This window comes from Musca autumnalis, unplaced genomic scaffold (genome assembly GCF_047663935.1).
Source record: "Musca autumnalis isolate F117 unplaced genomic scaffold, ASM4766393v1 scaffold_1, whole genome shotgun sequence".
Lineage (NCBI taxonomy): Eukaryota > Metazoa > Arthropoda > Insecta > Diptera > Muscidae > Musca > Musca autumnalis.
Window position 1 is genome coordinate 216,022,569 of NW_027411644.1, and position 23,143 is coordinate 216,045,711.

Here is a 23,143-nt window from a genome sequence, read left to right on the forward strand (position 1 = left end):
CGATAACAAGTTATTTTTATTTTATTTTATTTATATTCGTTAGTAAAAATGTACGGCGACAGCTAATTTGTTGTCGCCGGAAAATGAACATTTCGGCGACAAAATTTGACGACGTCAGGCGATATTGCCATACGGAATCGAAAAATTGCATTTCGCAACGCGACACGACTCGCCTCGCTATACGGAATCGGCCCATTAATTTGTTTTTTGAGAAGGATGACAACTCCGCCGTAGTTGTCACTTTTCTTTTTGGACACAATGGGTCTGTTCCAGAACTGCAAGAATCTACTAATTTTTATTATTTTTTCCGATAACGTAAAGGAAAAAATATTATCGTTGTAAAAATTAGTAGCTTCTTGCAGGTTCTGGAACAGAGCAAATACTATAGTTGGTTATGGACGATTTGTTTTGATTTTCATCAATGTTGAAAATCGCACTGAGAACACATATATCGAAACCTTTTTTATAGTAAATGTTATCCATAATATTCCATAGAAAATCTTATTGGTGAGATTTTCTACAGAATGTGTTTTGGATATCGGATTGTTATTGACATTGGATTTATTGGAAAAAACATTGGTATCGATAAGAATTTCTAGAGAAAATGTTATTATCGATAAGATTTTTATAGAAAATGCTGTTATCGACTAAATTTCAATAGAATATATTATTATCGAAAAGATTTTCTATAAAAACTTTTGTTATCGACAAGATTTTCTAGAAAACTTTTTGTTGTCGACAAAATTTTTTATAGAAAATGTTGTTATCTACAAGATTTTTTATAGAAAACCATGTTGTAGGAAATTACGTTATCGACAAGACTTTCTATAAAAAATTTGTTATCGACCAAATTTCCTAGAGATATTCTATAGAAAATGTAGTTATCGCACCGGATTTTCTAGAGAAAATATTGTTGGCGAGATATTCAATAGAATATGCTGTTATCGACATCGGATTTTAAAGAAAAAAATTGTTATCGAAAAGAATTGATAGAGAAAATGTTGTTATCGGCAAGATTTTTTTAAAGAGAATTGTGTTATCGATTAGATTCTGGAAAGAAAATTTAGTTATGGCTGATTTTCTATAGAAAACATTGTAATCGACAAGGATTTCTAGAGAAAATGTTGTTATCGACAAAATTTTGAATAACAATGTTGTTATCGACAAGATTTTTAATAGAAGACATTTGTTGTAGGCAATTTTGTTATATATAACAATTTCTAACAAAAAAAAAAAAAAAACATTGTTCCACAACATCCCATACGGGACAAGGGAGACTTCTCTCATATCAATGAGTGCACCCCGATTCATATTTAGCTCAATGATATGGGACCTACTGTTTATCGCCGAGTCCGAACGGCGTGTCTTAAGACACCACTTATGGAGAAGTTTTTCAAGGCTGAAATACTCAGGAAATGTCGCCAACATTACTGAGGGGTATTTTGCCACCGTTGAAAAATGTTTGATGTTGCTTGGCCGGGGAATCGAACCCTCGACCTTCTGCGTGCAAGGCGGGCGTGCATACCATTGCACCACGGTGGCACCCAACAATTTCTACAGAAAATTTTATCGATAACATTTTCTATAAAAATGTTATCGATACATTTTCTATAAAAATGTTATCGATACATTTTCTATAAAACATGTTGTTATCGAAAAGATTTTAAAACGTATATGTTGTTATCGACCAGATTTTAAATCGTATATGTTGTTATCGACCAGATTTTCTATAAAAAATTCTGTTATCGTCCAGATTTTCCACAGAAATTTGTGTTATATATGAATGTACTCTCCCCGTGAGTTTTGTCTTTCTGCATTGCAACTTAAAGGAGAAGGCGAGAAAACTCACGGAGAGTTTTCATGATCGGGCTGATAGAAAATTTTATCGAAAGGATTTTCTATAAAAAGTGTTATCGATAATTTCTAGAGAAAAAATTGTCATCGACAAAAATATCTAGAGAAAATGTCGTTTTCAACAAGATTTTGTATAGAAAATTTGTTACCGATAAGATTTTATATAGATAAGATAAAATTTTCAATAGAATACGTTATCGATAAGATTTTATATAAAAAAGGCTTTTATCAGGATTTTTTGTTAACGACAAGATTTTCTTTTGAAAATATTGTTTTTTGCCGATGTCCAATGAGATTGTAACCAGTTTTCCCGTATAGACAATATATGCTCTATTACAGAACTGCAAAAATTTGTAGATTCTGGAACGGAGCAATAATCTTAAAAAGTACTAATTATAGCTTATCCTTAACTATAAATTGAAATTGATTTTTACAAGCCAACAACTCACATCGAAATTTGAATCAACATCTTGATCTGCAAACATATCCCATTCGGCGCGTTTTTCTTTTGTTGTTGATGTTGTAGTAGTGTTGTTGTTAGTATTCTTAATATTTTCCTGCTGATCAGGAGTGTTTTCCGCATTTTCGGTAGGCTGACGTGATGATTCTGATGTAACAGGTGAGCGGGAACGCGAACGTAGGCGTTTACGTTCTACAGGAGATGCGGGTGATGGGGAACGCTTTTCAACATGAACATTAGGTTTGTCATGATTCTTATCATTGCCACTACTAACATCATTATTTTCAGCAGGTTTGGCGGTTTCTTCTTTAACACCCAATTTCTAGAAGAAGTAAAAATTCAACATTTTCATTTGCTTTTTTTTAATGCAGTTATTAAAAACTTACTTTCAACAACTCTTCCCTTTGTTTACGTCTCATCTCAATGATTTTCTCTTCATCGTCATCTTCATCAATATCAATGTCCAAATTAACATCTTCATCACTGCTTGAATCGATTTGTAGAGTTTTCTGTCCTTCACTCAAAGAACCTCTGTAGCGATCTTTATCATTTCGTTCACTACGATCTCGGGTGGAACGCTGGCGATCACGTTCCCTTTTACGATCAGATTCAGCTTTGCTACGACTGTGTGATCGTTCACGCATCCATCTGTCACGATCTCTATCACGTTCTCGTTCACGTCCTCCACGATTATTGCCACGATCATGTTGACGCATTCGATCCTCACGACCCTTGTTATCTTTATCGCGGCCAGTTGCAGTGTCATTTTCACGCTGTTTATCACGATTGATTTCTTGTCTTAAATCTTCCAATTGCCGATTATGATCGTAATGTTCACGATGTCTTTGTCTGCTGCGATCTTCATCAACATCTGCTGGTCGTCTTCTCTCCTCTCTTGAATATCTATCGCTTTTATCCCCCCTCCGTCCTGGCGAACGACTGCGGCTACGAATTCTACTATGGCTATGTGACTGATGCTTGCTTCTGGAATCTCTTTGTTCACGAGAACTTTTCCGTTCTCTTGTCCGTGAGGTTTCAACGACTTCTCTCTTTGTTTTACTACTGCGTTCCCCATCTTTCGAGTGACTCTTCTTACTGGCACGACGATCTCTACTTTCTCCTCCTCCTCTGCCATCTGGGCTTTCACTAGAATCATCCAATAATATAACATCGTTTTCATCATTCGATTTGCAATCATTAGAAATTTTGTTAATGTTTTTACTAGTGGCAGGAAGTTCTGCAGGAACTAGATGAGAACTTTTAGTCTTGTGGTGGTCATCAATGGTTGCAACGGTTTTCTTGGGTACAGAATTTGGACGGCTGTCATCACCTTCTGTGTCAGACATGTAAGCACCCAAACGGGCTTGCAATAGGGCCTTTTGTTTCATGAGATCCTCCAAATTAAGATCATCTTCAATTATCGTTACAACGGGACTGGCATCATCAACTGGCCTATAGCGAGAAACATATGAATTTAAATTAAGTAATTTATGTTTGAACCTAAACACTACTACTCACACTTCACTTTCCGATCCGGAGGAAGCCACCTCCATTGTGGGCAAAACTTTATTCTGTATTGTCTTGGTAATCTCCTCCACCAAACTACATGGATCTGTTGGCAAATTGGGTTTGGTAATGAGAAATTTATTTGTTTTTGTGTCATGTTCCACACGTAATGCACTACTCGTATCCTTTTTCACCTTTTCCATGATCTCGGTGAACTTTTCATTTAAAGCTCCAGTTTTCTTCTTCTCCACAACAACTTCTCGCTCCGACTCGCTACCCGATGAGGAGCCAGAATGCTTGCGAGATCTCTTCTTTGAAGACTTCTTATGCTTTTTGTGTGACTTTTCACTTTTATTTGATTTTTTATGCTTTTTGTGTTTCTTCGATTTCTTATGATGACTTCCAGATGAATGTTTGGAACGCTTCTCTTCAGGAGGGCCATCATCGTTGTTGGAATCGTAGCTGGTGGGGGTAGTAAATAGACAAGAAAAAATATGTATACATGAGCTACTAAAACGTTTATTGAAAATCCTAAAATCTTTTGCATACCCATTTTCGTCACTGGTCATTGTGAGAAGTTTTGTTTGCCAAGCAAAAACTATTATCTAAGCACAGTAATAATAAATTATTTTGATAATAAATCCAATAAATATTATTTTTTTTGCAGAAGAAAATAAATTGGAGAAAATAACACAACGAAGACCACAGCGTTTATTATGAAAGTTGCCAACTGTTTGTACATGTGACTGTGTTGGCAATACTTACAGCCTCTGTAATGGGCGAAATACAATACATACGGTCCGTTGTGTGACGCGTTGCGCGTTGAAAACAACAACCAAAGTGATGCCAATTTTGTTCGTCCCGGTTCACACTAGCGCGAATTTCATTAAAAAATTTCATGAAATTAGGCGTGTAAGTGATGCCAAGTTTGTTCCTGATGTTTTCATGTGGTTGTTGTAACGCGACGCTCAACGGACCGTATGGCTGAAAACACATCCAACGTTTGAGTAATGTTTTGTGTTGGGCCATGGCCATGATACAATGATACAAGGTAACCTCACGCTCACAGCTCACAGAGTTGTATTAGCTTCGACGTCCCTTCATAGTCAAAACGATTTTGACACACTTTGTATGTATGTGTATGTATGTAAACAAATGTCAGTTACATTTTAATTTGAAAATTAAACGACAATTTCAAAATAAATATCTAAATATCTAAAACTTTCAACAAAAAATATGGTTTTTCGCAAAATTCAAATGTTCCCAGTTTTCAAGGGATTGTGACGACAAATGTATAGAGGAAAGGTCGCTAATATAAGTAATGAAGTGTATCTCGGACGGACTTTAGGTCAGACATAGACCCCATAATCATTGTTAATTTTGCCACCTATCATGGTTTCCTTCTATCTATTTTCAGCAAAACCTACAAATCGAACTCACGGCAATACTGTGACCTATTCTCCATTTTTATCCTTAATCCGACAAGCAGCCACCACAGAACTCTCTCATCATCATTACACCATTTCGTTCTTCATCTTCAATTTATCAAGCATAAAACTCTTATCATCATCTTAACTTATACAGGATGAACACAACGGAGTATATATATCCTAAACCAAATATGGGTTATTGACCATTACCATGTTTACTAAATCCCCCCATTCTTCTAAAATAAAATAATTAAATAATACATTTTAACCAGCTTTCAGATGTTTTACTTTTATTTGGAAAACATCCATAAATGTAGTTGCTTAACTAGACAATATACATAAGTCCTAAAAAGGTACCGTTGCATAACTTATGTTGGTGTTACATATTTTTTTATATTATGAAAAAATTCTTACAATATAGTAGTTTACTTTCTCTTGTTTTACTTGGCGATGTTAGACATGTCAACAATTTAAGCGGTGGGCCGGCGGAGAACCTTGATCAGTTGACGAAATATGGACGACGAACACAACGGAAAACATTATTGCATGGGCCACGGGGTACCTCGTAGATTTCTTCGGATTAAAGAGGCGATACAAATCGGTTTTGGTCGTCTTGGGTTGAGGAAGAGTTCGTTAAATCGAGCGAATGCAGACCCGGTGCGGATGACGAAACAACCAATGGTCACAATGAGCTACTTTTAACACGTTTATCATCTCAAATCTCGTAATTTCAATGCCTAGTATGTTACGCAAGTCGCGACCTTAATCTTTGTTGTAGACGATGAGGGCCCACGAGGGCAATGCGGCGACGATCACACATGGTACTACGGCCAGCACAGTAGCGTTTCCAAAAGAGAATTGCCTAAAAAGATGAACGTTTAATATGTTGGCTTAAGTTAACTGGTAAGAAAGTATTGAACAATTTACAAAGGAATACTTACCGAAAACAGGTTTTATCTAGCAGCTACCATGGGCACTTAACGGAGATGGCTATATTTTTTCTACTGGTAGCCCTTTCTAGCCTGATTCCAACGATGAATATTTTTTGTCTAGGAAATGTATGTTTTCCGACATATGGGACCAAAAGGAAGTACCTTCACAACGATCTGTTTTCCAACAAAAGGTCGTTCAATCGTAAACAACAATATGTTAATAAGAAATGACCAAAGGGAATTTAGAGACGACATCAATGATGTCACCAACTCAGACACGGCGAGTGATTTGTAGGCTTTTTAGCTAACAGCATATGGTTGATGATTGTATCTGGATGTTGTTACTCAGGATGCGTACTTTGAACGCTGCTGGCAAGCAAATGATCTTTTCCTTGGTTTGTCATTCTGAATACACATTGCTAAGCTCTGCAATAACACGAACAAATATAAAAAACATCAAAATCAGAACTTTTTCCACGATGTCACAATTTTCTTACCAGAAACAGAAGAACGAAATTTCTATCTGCTTCTACACAGTTATTTTAGCGAAATTTTCACAGAATTTCTACATGTCCATAATTGGTCGCGATGTCTGTTTCATTTCTTGCACACTGCTTACCATATTTGGTCGCATTTTTTATTCTGCTCCAATCAAATTATATACACAAATATTTTAAGAGAATGTAAACAAAACTGTATGTTTTTATTGTTGTCATTGACATACAATAACAACAAAAACTTTCATATTGTTTCGAAGCAGTGTTGTATTTGGCAGCTCAAGGACGGGTTTTTCTAATGAGATTACCTTCTTATTCTGCCATGGGCCATGGCAGAACTACCAGGTAGTGGTATCACACCAGCTGATCGAATATGAAAAGTCAATTCCCTTTATAAAAAAATTATTTTTGTTGTAATTTCCCCAACAACATAAAGAAAGTTTTGACATAACATATTCAAAATTTTGCGATGCCACTACCTGTGTAATTGTACCATGTGTTGGGCATTGAGAAAAAAACAACAAAAACAGGGCGACGTCGACAGCAAAGTCCAGCGTTGATCTGTTTGTCGGCATATATTTAAAAAGAATTTGAATTTTTCGGCATCATGCCCAACAGTGTAAAAACGGCCAAAACGACACAAAACTTTACCCAAACGTTGGATGTGTTTTCAGCTTAATGCTATGTTTACATTTACGAAATCCACTCGATTTCAACTGTCAATTCCATAGCTCAAACGACAAATGAAATCTCATCTGGGTTTCATTTGACGTTTAACCTATGGATTTAACAGTTGAAATCGAGTGGATTTCGTAAATGTAAACCAAGCATAACATATTCGTTGATAATGGTTGATTTTAGCGTCACACGTTAAAAACAAGAATCAAATAAAAACATCAAAAGAAAAGTTGGCATCACTTGCACTCATGGTATAAGTAAAGAGGTAGATTTAAATGAAAAAAATCTATAGAACCCTTGTTTTTCCTGAATTCCTAAAACTTCAAAATAAAAGCAACAAGTGGGTTTGTTTACAATGCATTTTTTGAGCATTTTATAAAAAACGATAAAAATGAATGAAGTGTTAAGTTTTATCCACATAATCGAGTTGTGAATATGATAAAAATATTGTTTCAATGCAAATCTGACGAAATTTTTCCATACAAATGGCCTAAAAACTATTTTGAAAATCATTAAATTCGATTGTTTTTAAAATTGTTTGGCATATTATTCAAACACCACACACACACATACACATTTTGTGTATTTTGTTTTGAAGTTTTAGGAATACTGGAATGAAAAAATTTAAATTGACATAAAGCTTTGGCTAACCTTTCTTATTAAACCATGCTTGCACTCTTTTCATGTGGTTGTTGCTTTAAAGCTAGAAACACATACAACGTTTGGGTAAAGTTTTGTGTCGTTTTGGCCGTTTTTACACTGTTGGGCATGATGCCGAAAAATTCAAATTCATTTGAAATATATGCCGACAAACAGATAAACGCTGGACTTTGGTATCGTCGTCGCCCTGTGCTTGTTGTTTTTTTCTCGACGCCCAACGCAAAACTTTAATCAAACGTTGTATCTGTTTTAAGCTTTAAAGGCCTGGGTACATAAGCTGCTTCGCTTGGTTGCCTTAAGCTGAAAACACATCCAACGTTTGAGTAAAGTTTTGTGTCATTTCTGATAGATAAATGTGTTTTCGGTTTTACTTTCCTGCTTCATTTCTGACATAATAAAAATAAAAGAATAAAGAAGGCCGAGCAAATTTCGAACTGGGATGCCCTTTTCTTTTTTATTCTTTTATCAGAAGCAAGAAGGCGAAGTAGCTTATGTACCCAGGCCTTAAGGGGTGAGTACATAAGCTGCCTTGCTTGCTTCTGATAATAGAATAAAAGAGAAAAGGGCAACATAGTTCGAAATTGGCTCGGCCTTCTTTATTCTTTTATTTTTATTATGTCAGATATGAAGCAGGAAAGCAAGGCAATTAGGCAAGGCAGCTTATGTACCCAAGCCTTTAAGGCCTGGCGGCATATATTTCAAATGAGTTTGAATTTTTCGGCATCATGTCCAATAGTGTAAAAACGGATGTGTTTTCAGCTTAAAATTTTCATTGAAGTCCACACATATTTAAGCTGAAAACAGATACAACGTTTGGGTAAAATTTTGTGTCGTTTTGGCCGTTTTTATACTGTTGGGCATGATGCCGAAAAATTCAAATTCATTTGAAATATATGGCGACACACAGATCAACGCTGGACTTTGGTGTCGGCGTCGACCTGTTGTTGTTTTTTTAACGCTCAACACAAAACCTTACTCAAACGTTAGATGTGTTTTCAGCTTTATGAAATCATATGAAAATTTTAATATTTTCATTGCTTTGCATTGGTTTGAGAGTTATGCGGGGCATACACTATACTGCCAAACTGGACTGCCAAATGAACCCTTGTGTATGTGTGTGATTGAATAGTGTGTGGCATTCCTTCAATCCATATTCCAAAAATGATGAATTTTCCTCCAAAACTCGAATTTGGGTTGAAGTTTCCAATTTTTTTAATTTCCTCACAAATAATATTTGTTGTTTTCAAAAATTATTTGTTGGTTACTTGGAAAATAAACAATATTCATCGGATTGAAAGGGGTTCATTTACAAAATCAAAACTATTTTGATTTCAATCCTGCCAAAACTACTCTCAAATACATTGACAAAAACTTCAAAATTTACTAATACTATTACAAATGCTGTCCTGCATGCCCATAGTGTATGCCCGGCATTACGAATTTAAACACAAAGAATAATTTCAGAATACAGAACCTTGTGTACAGAGTTTCACCCCCTTCACACCTCTTATACACCCCATTAAAAAATTTTGGAAGTTGTGCAATTAGAGTTATGATTTCACAACATCTTTCGATGTAGTCCAACAGTGTTATGAAAAATGCACTCCGTTCGATACATTTTATGAGCAGTTGCTGTAGAGATCCCTACGGAAAAAAACCAGTTGGTTGATCCCTACACATTTCTTCAAAAGACAAACAAAAGTGTATACATTTCGGAAAATTTGTTATAAACTAAAGAAATAAAAACTTATGTTGCGAACATTTTTGCGGTAATTCACGAGACGGAAATTTTTAATGGAGCAGAGTTGGTGTCCATGTCGAAAGCTGAACTAGTGATGGGAAGGCAACATAAAAAACCTTTTGGATGATGAAGCAAAATCAGATGCGCTTGGATTAATTGGAGAACGGAGAAAGTAATCTCAAATGTGATTGAATTTAATGGAAACTTTTTTTTAATTTGTGTTTATATAATAAAGTTCTTTGTATTATTGTTTTACAAATAATAAATAATATATGCATTTTATTCATGGTATAAGTAAAGAGGTAGATTTAAATGAAAAAAATCTATAGAACCCTTATTTTTCTTGAATTCCTAAAACTTCAAAATAGAAGCAACAAGTGGGTTTGTTTACAATGCATTTTTTGAGCATTTTATAAACAACGCGAAAAATTAATGAAGAGTTAAGTTTTCTCCACATAATCGAGTTGTGAATATGATAAACTGATTGTTTCAATGGAAATCTCACAAATTTCTTCCATACAAATGGTCTAAAAACAATTTTAAAAATCATTGAATTCGATTGTTTTTAAAATTGTTTGGCATATTATTCAAACGCCACACACACATACACAGTTTGTTTATATTGTTTTGAAGTTTTAGGCATACTCGAATGAAAAAATTTAAATTGACATACAGCTTTGGCTAACCTTTCTTATTAAACCATGATTTTATTTATTCTGGGATATTTCGCAATGGCTTGCATTTTTATTGCATCAGTATACTGACTAAAAATGCAATCCGCAGAATGCCTTTAAATTCAATCCAAAATATGTACATCAAAAGCTGTGATTTGGATCGAAAATGGAGTGCATCCTAGCTGTGTGCTGTGGAAGCAAAATGGAGCGCATCCTAGCTGCGCGCTCCCTTGTAAAATTCATAAGTGAATTCATAGAAAATAATGTACTCCAACGGAACTTGTACTGTACACTTGTAGTGATTCAACTGCATCCGCGGATGAAAACTTTTTGCTGGGCCCGCTTACGTCAAACAAATCCTCTGGAAGTGGGTTAACCCGGTAAAAAACTCTAGTGTAACCGTACTATTACCTATAAACTCATTTTCATGTTAATGAAAATATTCATAAGACTTTTATAAAGGAAAAATGTGTCAAATGAACAAGTAAAAAAGTATCAGTCGGCTTGGCCGACAGAGATATACCCTCAGCCTGTGTATATTGAAACAATTTTTTCCCAAAAAAACGCATTTATTTAAGGAATTTTGGGCGTTTGAACTGACAAAAATGTTGATTAGGATTAGAGATCAAAAGTTTTGCGGAGGAGATACTAAAAAGAATGGATCTCCAGCCACTACATATGGTACCATAGGGTTTTTTTACAACTTCAGGGATGTTTGCTCAAGAAGTTTTGCGGAGGAGATACTAAAAAGAATGGATCTCCAGCCACTACATATGGTACCATAGGGGTTTTTTACAACTTCAGGGATGTTTGCTCAAGAAGTATGGACTTGCCCCTGAAACAACTTTTACCATCGCAATTGAGGCAGCGAATGCAAGTGGCTTCAACAAAAATCAAAGTGATTCGAAAGCAGGTCTTAAAGTGCAAGGCGAATTTAACAAGGTGATCCAATAGTTGACGTTAGGTTGTAGTCTTCATTTGCTGTCAAATTTTTTTTGCGCGAAATATCCACAAAAGTTGGAAGAAAACGTTAAAATATTATTCGCGAAGCTTAAACAAAGATGTTGTACACAGATATTTTTTATAGAAGCGAAATATTTGTTATTTATTTTTGATTAAAAATATGTTTTGACAGCAAATGAAGACATAGGTTGCTATTATTGTATCACCTTCTTTCTTACACCATGATATATTATGATGTCTAAAGTATGGTCCAATTCGGCCACTCTCTTCAAGAGTTATCGTACGCACAATTTTACCGAACATTTTTGAACTTTTGTGGGGGAGGTACCTGAAGGAGTGGACCGATATGGCTTATCTTCGAACTTAAACTATGTTTGGACAAAATATTACTAAGACCAAACTTTGGACCGAATCGGCAGACCTGTTCGAGAGTTATTTTGCCCTCCAACCTCCTCACACGGTGTCATAGGGGTTTTTTGCAACTTTCAGGCTATTTTCTCAGGAAGTATGGACTTGCCCCTGATGAAACTTATACCGTCGTATGGAGGGCAGTGAATACAAGTTGCTAAAGCAAAAATCAAAGCGATTCGAGAGATGGTCCTAAACTGAACTTTTCCATATTTTTGTGTGGGAGGTACCCGACGGAGTGGACCAATTGAGTCCATATTAAAACCTGATCTAAGTCTGGTACCCGCTCCACGATGGGCAAAGTATGGACCATATCGGTTACTCCCTTCAAGAGTTATCGTGCGCACAAATTTTCCGAACATTTTCGAACTTTTGTGGGGGAGGTACCGGAAGGAGTGGACCGATATAGCTCATCTTCGAACTTAAACTAAGTTTGGGCAAAATATTACGAAAGCCAAAATTTGAACCGAATCGGTTCATCCGTTCGAGAGTTATCGTGCGCTCCAGCCAGCCAGACGGACGGACATTGCTCAATCGATTCCAAATTGTCTGAAACACATTTCGTCCAAACATACTTGGGGTCTAAAACCATTATTTCGATGAGGCACATTTTGCCCGTATGAAAGTGTATATACCCTTCATAGCCTAAAGGCTGAGGGTATAAAAAATTTTATAAAGGAAATATTTTTCATTAAAAATTTTCATAGAACAAAAATCCAGCCCAAGGCAACCATATAACCAAGCCATATAGAAGGTCGGCTTTATTACCAAAGTGTAGTAATCATTTAACATGTCGCCGTAGAGCTTCATGCAAAATATTTCTATGTAATCACGCCTTCACTTTGACAACCTAAAGAGGAACATGATAATTGACAAACAAGACGAATTGAAACAGTGTTGTTAGTTAACCTCAGCACGACATTTTGCTACATCCTTTTTCTTTTGAAAAAATTAACCGTGCGGGACATTTTTTATTATAAATCTTGTAAGAAATAACTAATATTAAGCGGGTGAGTTGAATTATGATACCGCAGAATAAACAGTGCAATTGTAAATATTATTCTTACTATTTGCTTTTTTCACAATTATAACAGTGTTGCAAAACGACGTCTCTCCCCCCCAGAAGAAAAGAACAGCAGCCAAGCAGCCAGCAGTGGAGACTTGGAAAGTCAATAGTTATGTTGGTGGTGTAGGACTCTAAAGGACCGAATACAACAAAACACGGTGAAACTAAAAGCAATCGTAACAAGAATTTGCAAAGCGCAAATTTTTTTCCTTTTACAACGAATTTTTTTCTAATTCAGAAAAGGGAGTGAGATTTTATTTCAAATTTACAAAAATCACAAAAAAAAAATAATTAAGTAAAAAGAAGTACAGAGAATACAAAAGAAAAAACAAGAATGTCAGCTGTTGAAATAATGCAGGAACAAAACAATAATGAGGACCAGAAAGCATGTGGTTCCAGTAATACTCCACAATCCACATTAAATGCACCTGTCGTCACCATAACAGAACCTGCTCAGGATGATATAATTGCTTTAGCCGATCAATATAAAAATCAGGGAAATGATTATCTTAAGGGTGAGTATTATGATGACCCGTTTGACGACAACTGTTTGTGAATTGCTAATGAGTTAAACCTATACATATTAAGATGGCATATTCCGTAATTGAATAACTCAAAGATAAAATTAAATTGTTTATTGATGTTTAGGGAAAGCTGTGAAAACAATTTGTATGCGGTAATAACACATTGATTTAATATGTTCCCATAAAAAGCACGTGCAGTTTTTCTTCTGCTGTGTAGTGTAAACCAGGTGAAAATTATATGCTATTTTTATAATTTAACACATACATATGTATATTCTTTGTTTTAATATTCCAATTGGAACAGGGAAATGTCCAATCATGTTTTTGAAAGTATGAATGGGTACATCTCTTAGTTAAGGTAAATCGAATCGATTACCACAAAGGATATCCCTTTTAAAGTATTCTGGATGTCTTGATTGCAACTAGCTAGTGTTGGAAAAACTTTTGGTTTTTAAAGGGAAGATATAATCCTACCGGGACCCTGTCCATAGGTGAAAGCCTTAAGTTAGCGACCAAAGGCTGGCCACCAACAAAAACTTTTATTTCTTACAAAGAGATTTAACAGCGTTTTAAAATCCCGCCCGATGCGAGCCACCCGCAAAAAATTTTAATTTTTTGTTTTAATGCCCAAGACAAAATTTATATTGTTATACTCAGGACACAAGGGCTATTTGTGGTATACATAACATAATCCCGTGCCGAGTCCTAGACTGGACTTGTTCCATATTTTACATCAACCCATAGGTAAAACTGCAAATTGTTAAATAAATATAAGACGAAGAGATATGCAGTGATTCGGCTCTTAGAGGTCGTTCTGATACTACAACAATGAGACCTTAAACTAACAGAGTCGATTTATGCATGTCCGATTCGACTGAACATTGGGGAAGATCATTTTTAGCCGTGGGAGAATCGATATTACTTTTGGTGAGAATCGATTTAGTTTTAGATATACCAGGCCTGATTAAAAAATAACCATTATAACCTGATTTTGTCCTCTTAAAAGTAACCCTCCTCAGATATAATGCACTTATGGCAGCGGGTATTCCAATCCTCAAAACACTTCTGAAAAGCGTTTGTTGTTATAGACAACAGCTTCCGCTTCGATTTTTCTTTTATTTCCTCAATTATAGCAAAATGCTTTCCTTTCATCGGTGTCTTCAGCGATTTTTTTCACACGTTGTACCACTCTTTCAGGTACCTCCCACACAAAGTGTGGAAAGAGTGCAGTTAAAGGACTTGTTTGGGATGGTTTTTAAATTTGTTGTGTATGGGTCCTAGTTACTTCCTGAGAAATTGGCCCTTAAAAACTCAAGAAACTCCTATAGACAGTAGAAGTTTTGTGTTTGCTTCTTTTCTTCAGCTTCGAGGCTTAGGGTGTATCTCTGTCGGCACAGCTGAAATATTTCATTGAGACATAGACCGGGTTCGAATATGAACTATGTTCGGGTACCTCCCACACAAAATGTCAACATTTTTGGCACATGTGTAGTTTAAAAACCCCCCTAGGATCGTCCTGAGTTTTTCCGGCAAGTTGTGATCGCGGCCCCTTTCACAACGGTTCAATTTTTCCGAAGCAAGTATCCCAGCCGCACCAAAATGACTGATAAGCACAACTCACGAATTGAGAATCCGATTTATTGAGACTTTGAACATCGTAAAATTTATTCTAAACGTACCGCAAGTTCCAAATGGTCTACATTGCAGAACTTCTTCGGGTACCTCCCCCGCAACAGCTCAATGATGTTTGAGGATCGTTTATACATTTTTAACAAAAATACTTCATTACTGTGGTCCTGTTTAAAGCGATATAATGATTTTCATGGCAAGTCCATGCTTCCTGAGTTTTAGAGCTTATGCACCATTAGACGAAAGCTCTGAAAAATCAACAGTGACCAACTAATGTGCCACACATACAGTGTATGAAGCATGACACACTGAACCTCGCACGACACACTGAACCTTTTCAACTGTCCTGTCCAGGGCTTCGGAGTCGAGCCATTTTTGGTCAGACTCCGACTCCGACTCCAGTCCATTTTTTTTCTCGACTCCGACTCCAACTCCGGAGTCGACTCCGAAAATAGATAAAATAGAATTCACAACTTAAATTACAGTCATCTCACTTTGAACTTTCAAGATACATTACATTGGGAGGATACCAATTTTTTCTCGTTGACAATACGGAATACAACGTAACAAGCACTTCAGAATACTTCACACTTCAGAACATGTAGCAAACCCCTTCAAAAGACCGAATATGTCGTTTAAAAAATAGCTGGAACATCGTCTTTAAGAAGATTCTAACTTTTCTCATACAAATTCAGCAGAAGTCTAGTAGGTCTTTCGTATGATTTCCCTTAAAGTACTACAAGGTCTTTCATAGAAGTCCAACAGGTTCTTTCACAGCAGACATAAATGACTTCTAATAAAAAACAACAAGAGAAGACCAGTGAGTCTTCTATAAAATGGCCTGTAAATCTTCTAAAAGATCTTCCCTAAGTATATTTGGAACCAGGGTTTCGGAGTCGAGCCATTTTTCCTTCGACTCCGACTCCAGGCCAGTTTTTTGTCACGACTCCGACTCCGGAGTCGACTCCGAGGGTAATTTCCTATACCACTAAAAATTAATAAAATTTGCTAAATTTTTCAACTTTTCCTATACTAGGACCCCCTATATGCTTATCTGTTCTTTTCTCTAAGACAATTTGTAATGCAATGCGATGTAAAATTGATGTTCCGTATTGAATCTGCTGTATCTTATATCAAAAAGAACAACAACAACAGAAAGAATTTAGAAAGTTTCAGTAGATTTTGCCGAAATATATGTACGAGTATACCCTCAGATTATCAATTTAAAACAAAAACAAGTACAACTGACGAGTTTGATTAATTTTTTTTTTTTTGTACGGACGCACCGAGGTGAAACTTAGGCATAAAGTTGCTCAAAACTCAAAATAGGAAAATCGTTTTTTTTATGAAAAAATGTTGATAAACGGCAACCAGACTCTTTTCTACATTTGCTATAACCATCCTCGACTTTGTAAGAATAACCAATCCAATGCAGCAGTCGATTGAACTCAGCCTTACTGAAAACAAAAAGTAAACACACAATAATGAACACTGTTGGGTTTGGTTTGGTTGCTACAACAGCAACTAAAGTGCCTGACGGGCACTACAACTATCGAAAGGGGTGATTGGCATTGGTCCAAACCTTGTAGCGGTGTAATATTTCACTCACACTTAAATTATGTTCGAATATGAACTATATCGGTTCACTACTTCGTCGTACCTACCACACAAAATTTCAAAACATTTCGGGAATGTGCAGTTTAGAGACATGTGTAGGACCATTTGGAAATGTTTACAGCAGGTAGTCCTTTTGGCTCATATTACGATAGGATAATTTTTATCGTGTGTAAGTGCTAATTGTCTAATTACCCTAAAGCTTAAAAAGCATTAGGCCACCAACTTAAAAGAAGTCCCCGATTTGGTCCATTCTTTGTACATCACAATCGTTCTTCCAAACATACGTCAAATTAGAAGAAGGACTATATCAGCCTACTTCTTCCACAACCTCCCTCAGAAAAGTTCAAATATTTAGGACTAAGAACTGGCTCAGAATCTGTTCGCCGTAAACTTTTTTCGGATATTTTTCGCAGTTCTTATTACAACAGTAATGTATTGAAAAAAACAACCCATTTTCTTCTTTTCATTGTGTTACAGCCTGAGGATATATCACTGTCGGCAAAGTTGATCGATAATTTTTGACTTGTTTTATAAAAAATCAAAAATGCAAAAGGCTCAACTTTTTTATTCTTTACATTCTCTTAATACGAAATATTATTGCGTTTGGCGGAAAAGCTTGTCACAAGTAGAACAAACCCCCAACATCAAGTATAATTATCCACTTTGTCAGGTATCAGGTATAACTATCCGCCAGCCCGATCATCATCGTGATTTCTGCATGCGGAAATAGAGCAAATGTTTTACCGTATAATCATTTATATGTGTAAGTGCCTGTCCAAAGTAGAATTAAGTAACAAGAAGCTGAAGCACCGTAGTGTGAAGCAGGGAGTTTCCCAAAGAGCAGAGAAATCTCTAGAACAGTTTAACCTCTACCTTTCCTATATTCCAACTCTCCAGACACCATCAATCATACTGCACTTTTCCACGCGAGGAACATGCAAATATCCACCACAAAATCTACGGGCACACTGTTTACCATATGGTCTTTAGAACAATTACGGTCGCAAATTACCTGGGTATATTAGGTATATTAATCCAAATCCGTCTTGCTTTTTAACTTTCGAAGGCCAAAAATGTGCCCCAAGTATGTTTGGACAAAATTAGTTTCAGACAATTTTGAGTCGATTTAGCCATGTTCGTATGTCTGTCTGGTTGGATAGTGCGCACGATAATTCTCGAACTGTATTTTGTTCAAACTTAGTTTAAGTCGAAGTCCGGTACCTCCCTCACAAAATTTCGGAAAATTTGTACGCACGATAACTCTTGAAGGGATTCTTTCAGAGAGGCTCTAGAGAAGCACCCTTGCTTTCAGAAAGGCTCTAGAGAAGCACCCTTGCTTTCAGAAAGGCTCTAGAGAAGCACCCTTTCTTTCAGAAAGGCTCTAGAGAAGCACCCTTTCTTTCAGAAAAGCTCTAGAGAAGCACCCTTTCTTTCAAAAAGGTTCTAGAGAAGCACCCTTTCTTTCAGAAAGGCTCTAGAGAAGCACCATTTTTTCAGAAAGTCTCTGAAGAAACACTATTTCTTTCAGAAATGCTCTAGAGAAGCACCCTTTCAGAAGGGCTCTAGAAAAGCGCCCTTTCTTTCAGAAAGTCTTATAGAATCGCCCTTTCTTTCAGAAAAGCCTTATTAAAGCACCCTTTCTTTCTGAAAGGCCTTATAGAAGCACCCTTTCTTTCATCGAAAATGATCTGGAGAAGCACCTTTTTTCAGAAATGCTCTGGAGAAGCTCCCTTTCTTTCAGAAAGACTCTAGAGAAGCACAATTTTTTCAGAAAGTCTCTGAAGAAGCACTATTTCTTTCAGAAATGTTCTGGTTGTTGTAGCAACCTGTATTCACCGCCCGTCATACGACGGTATAAGTTTCATCAGGGGCAAGTTCATACTTCCAGAAAAATAGCCTTAAAGTTACAAAAAAAAAAAACTCCTATGACACCGTGTGTAGTGGTTAGAGCGCAAGATAACTCTCGAACGGATCTGCCGTTTGTTCCAAAATGTGGCCTTCGGTCCATTCCTTCAGGTACCTCCCTCACAAAAGTTCAACATTTTTCTGAAAACTTGTGTGAAAGATAAGCAATCGATTTGGTCCAAATTTTGCACATCATATTATTCCTTGCAGATATTAATCGAGTTCGAATATAGACTATATCGGTCCACTCCTTCGGGTACCTCCCACATAAAATTCGGATAAAGTGAAGTTGAAGAGCTCCTCTCTGATCGTCTTGAAATTTTTTCAGCAGGTTGTCCATGCGGCTCCCTTTACGACGGTACAATTTTTTTCTTGTGCAAGTCCATACTTCCTGAGATATTGGGTAAAATGTTCCAAGAAACCCTTGACGGCACCACCCAAAATGGAAAATCCGCAAGATAATTCTCGCAGGGAGTTTCTGATTGGTGCAGACTGTGCACATCATATTATTTCATCCAGTCATGTATAAGGTTGGAATATGGACTATATCGGTCCACTCCTTCGGGTACCTCCCACACAAAATTAGGATAAAGTGAAGTTCAAGAGCTCCTCTCGGATCGTCTTGAAATTTTTTTCAGCAGGTTGCCCATGCGGCTCCCTTTACGACGGTACAATTTTTTTTCTTGCGCAAGTCCATACTTCCTGAGATATTGGGCAAAATTTTCCATGAAACCCTGACGGCACCACCCAAAATGGCAAATCCGCAAGATAATTCTTGCACGGTGTTTCTGATTGATGCAGACATTGCACATCAATATTATTTCATCCAGCTATGTATCAGGTTGGAATATGGACTATATTGGTCCACTCCTTCGGGTAGCTCCACTGGAGTTAGGTTAGGTTAGGTTCAGGATGCGCAGCTGCCATGTTGACAGCTACTCCACTCGGAGACCTTGAGGTCCATTGTGATCATCCAAACTATTAAATTATTTGTGTTGTAGAGGTGAAAGATGTTGTATTGATGTGTGGTCTGGGCTATTTGATTGTAGATGCTGGATATGGCTATGTGTGTTGATGTTGGTTGAGTTGTAGATGGTGATGATATGTAACTGATGTGAAGATAATGGTGGTGTGGAGGACAAGTGATGTGGTGCCTGTTGTGGATAGAGCTATGTGGTGCTGTGTGACTGTGGGTGATGATATAAGTCTGTTGATGTGCTGTGCTTTTAGATTGTGGTGATGTGTAACTGATGGCTATATGGTGATTTGTGCATTCAGGTGATGACAAGGAGATATGTTATATATATATCTGTAGATGATGATACGTGCCCAGCTAACAATTTTTTCCGAGGGCTCTGATATCAGATTTTTTCTGAGATTTTCTGAATTTTTTTTTAGAAATGTGGCCGATTTCTCTAATATTTTCCTAGAAATTGGGCCGATTTTCTATAACTTTATTTTAAGAATCTCTGCACATTTTCTAAAGAATCTTAAGAATCGTCATTCCGAATTCGTTCCGATTTCTAATGGATTTTCTAAGGGAATTTTTTTTCGGTTGATGTCGAAGAACAGAATTACTGGTCTTAAAATTCGCATATACAAATTTACAATTTTTTAAATATAAATGCAACATATAATAATTCAAGCTAGTGTTGATAGCTTCGACTTACTTCTGCACATTGTTCTACTGTTAATCATAAAATGATAACAACAGGCAAAATCATTAGAAAGTTTGAAATTATAATCTTCCATAAATAGTACATTAAAAGAAAATTGTCTCTGAGTGGGGGTTGTTCAGTACAGTACACGTGTTGTGTCAATATCAAAGGCGTCAGCGTCAGAATTGTTTCCGATTTTTTCAGAAAATCTGAACTTTTCTCCGAATTTTTCCAGAATTTCCTTCCGAATTCGGACGGATTTTCTTAAGAAAATCTAAATTTTTCATCGAATTTTCCAGAATTTTCTTCCGAATTCGGACCGAATTCTGTCAGAAAATCTAAATTTTTCTCCGAATTTTCCAAGAATTTACTTCCGAATACGGACCGAATTCGTCGCGAAACTCTAATACTTTTTAAGAATTTCCTTAGAAAATTCTTTCCGAATTCGGTGACCACGTCCATACAACTTTCGTACCGAATTCGGTACGAATTCGGCATCAGAATCGGATATTTTTTCAGAAATTCTGTCCGAATTCGATACGAATTCGGAAAAAAATGTTAGCTGGGTGGCTATTTAGATGATGATAGTGTATGTGAAGGTATTGGTGATGTGGAGGACAAGTGATGAGGTGCCTGTTGTGGATAGAGCTGTACGGTGCTGTATGCCTGTGGATGATGATATATGTTTGTTGATGTGATGTGCTGTGTGGGAGGAAAGTGATTAGGTTGGAAAGGTTGGACAGGAAGGGAAGCGGAAGTTGGTATGACAAGAGAGAAGAATAAGAATAATTAGAATGATTAGTGATTATATTGGAGAAGTCAGGTTATTTAAAGAGAGAAGATGGTTTAGTAGCTAACTACGATTTAGTTACTAATGGTTTTAGGTCTGTGTTGGCCTGCCCCAGAGCATCTTAAGGCTCTTGCAGTAAACCACCAACACTGTGGGGTCAATAGAGGCGAAGTAGGAAAGAGATTCAATCACATGTACACCAAATAGTCTATGTCTTTTGACCATCAGTCTAGGACATCTGCATAGAAGGTGCTCGATTGTCTCCGTTTCCTCCTCATCCTCACATAACCTACAGTACTCAATGTTATTGCCATCCCACTTGCGGTTCTGATTACTGATTTGCATAGCGAGAGGAGGGACGAAGTTCTACGCCGTGAGATAACCGGCCAGATTGACTTAGATACCATACAACCAGGCACATCCTGCCAAACTTTAACGGTTTCCTCTGCGTAGAGCTTACTGAGTTTGTCGAGGAAGAAGCAGAGAGGTGGCTTGACACTATCCTCTACCGTGAGGTCCGAGGATTGGATCCTCTTCTAGCCAGTTCATCAACTATCTCGTTTCCCTCGACATTGCAATGCCCTGGAACCCAACAAAACCTAACAACTATGCTACATGTTTTTAAGAGAGACCTGCATCTTTGAACAATCCTGGATTTAATACTGTATGACCCTAACGCTTTTAGGGCAGCCTGACTGTCCACGTAAACAGTGACTGCCTTATCTATAAGGTCCGTCATTCCCACTATTAATTCCAAGGCCTTCAAAACCGCAAAAACTTCTGCCTGAAAAACACTGGAGTTAGATGGGTAGGTTTGGCGGGGCAGTTAAAAAGGTGTTGTGCGTCGTGCGGGCCCATGCCGCATACTGGGCATATGTCTTGCACGGCGCGATCGATTTCCGCCCAATACGAATTTAGGCGACTGCAATATCCCGAGCGTAGTTGAGCCAAAACTACTCTGGTTTGTCGTGGCAGCTGACGCTCCTCAGCTGCAATAGATGGGGGATGTACTCCGAGTACTTTATTCACACTATAATTGCTTAAGGTCTTTGAACTGCGTCCGTGTGATTGCTATTCAAACCTGCTAGATATGCTTGTTGATCTAGGGGTTCTCTCCGGTATCGTTGGACCTCTCCCTCTAGAGCATGGATATCCTTCCTGATCTGCCTGAAAGTGACAGGCCTACCCACAAGATGGTGATTGGGATGGCTCACACGATAACATCCAAGCAGGTACTGCAACGAAAGCATCTCATTGTGTTGCTTTACAGGAAGAATTTTTGCCTCCTCATGTAGATGGTCCACTGAAGATTTGAGGAGGCACCCTGTCGCTGTTCTCAGTGCGGCATTCTGGCAAGTTTGAATCTTTTTCCAGTTCGAATCACACAATCTCGGGGACCAGACTGGAGCTGCATAGCTTACCACAGACCGACCTATCGCGTTATACGTGGCCCAGGGTTTAAAAGCCAGCGTTTAAATACATTAGCATTAGCTGTACACTTCAACTGCTACACAACATTGACACACACGGCTAAATAAGCCACCGAACGCATATTTATTTTTGTACATTTTTGCTTATTTCTTTTTTTACGCCTAATCTTTTTTTCGTTAGGCATAATCGACAACCACGCTACATATTTAGCAGTCGGCTGACCATTCGTAGCAGCGAATTAGCAACCGACTGTGATTTTGTGATTAGAGTTGCCAACGCAGTAATAAAAAAGGTGTAATTTAATGTCAAAATGCCTCCATCATACGGTAGAACCTAAAGAATACTAATTATTATTGTTTAAAAATAGAAAAAATATATCAGGAATATTGTCAATTATTTCATATTCCATTTCAGAAAAAAAGGATAAATTTTTTTCGCGCTACATCAACGATTTTTGATATGTAGGTTATGAAAAAAATTCCGAGTACGAATCTGGTCGCGAGCCAATTTTTGGTTGTTGCGGACAAAAGTTATGGCGCTTTTATTTCGCTTTTTAAGAAAGAAAATATTATAAAAACGCTAATTATTTTAATGAGCACAATTGTTACAAAAAAGTTCTCTCGAAGTTACTTCAGCGAGTAGATTGCATAATACCTGCAAAATGTTACACAGAATTCGCGGAATGTACAAAAAATTGATAAATTATTGAATATAAGTCTA

General features: G+C 37.0%; 2 protein-coding genes and 1 long non-coding RNA gene across 4 annotated transcripts in view; 1 reads left to right on the top strand and 2 right to left on the bottom strand.

The window, feature by feature from the left end:
• Positions 1–4,650, bottom strand: part of Prp4k (Pre-mRNA processing factor 4 kinase) — a 39,629-nt gene extending 34,979 nt beyond the window's left edge. Inside the window, exons 1-4 of one of the 2 annotated variants that reach the window (XR_012408982.1) lie at positions 4,370–4,650; positions 3,833–4,282; positions 2,701–3,766; positions 2,304–2,636 (exon numbers count right to left, since the gene is read on the bottom strand). Coding sequence is in view for 1 of the 2 variants with exons in the window: in XM_073960129.1 (XP_073816230.1) it covers positions 2,304–2,636; positions 2,701–3,766; positions 3,833–4,282; positions 4,370–4,389 (1,869 nt within the window). In the remaining variant the exon portion in view is untranslated. The remainder of the gene's footprint in view (positions 1–2,303; positions 2,637–2,700; positions 3,767–3,832; positions 4,283–4,369) is intronic. The other variant, XM_073960129.1, reaches the window with a different exon arrangement.
• A 1,399-nt stretch (positions 4,651–6,049) lies between these two features.
• On the bottom strand, positions 6,050–6,837 carry LOC141391083 (uncharacterized). Its single transcript, XR_012409552.1, has 3 exons — positions 6,680–6,837; positions 6,192–6,608; positions 6,050–6,112 (listed from the first exon to the last, which is right to left on the bottom strand). It is a non-coding gene; the product is annotated as an uncharacterized lncRNA (long non-coding RNA).
• Positions 6,838–12,636: 5,799 nt separating this feature from the next.
• The window catches only part of PpD3 (protein phosphatase D3), a 28,881-nt gene continuing 18,374 nt past the window's right edge, over positions 12,637–23,143 (top strand). Inside the window, exons 1-2 of the mRNA XM_073960134.1 lie at positions 12,637–12,813; positions 12,898–13,384. Of these exons, the coding sequence (XP_073816235.1) occupies positions 13,204–13,384 (181 nt within the window). The 5' untranslated portion in view covers positions 12,637–12,813; positions 12,898–13,203. The remainder of the gene's footprint in view (positions 12,814–12,897; positions 13,385–23,143) is intronic.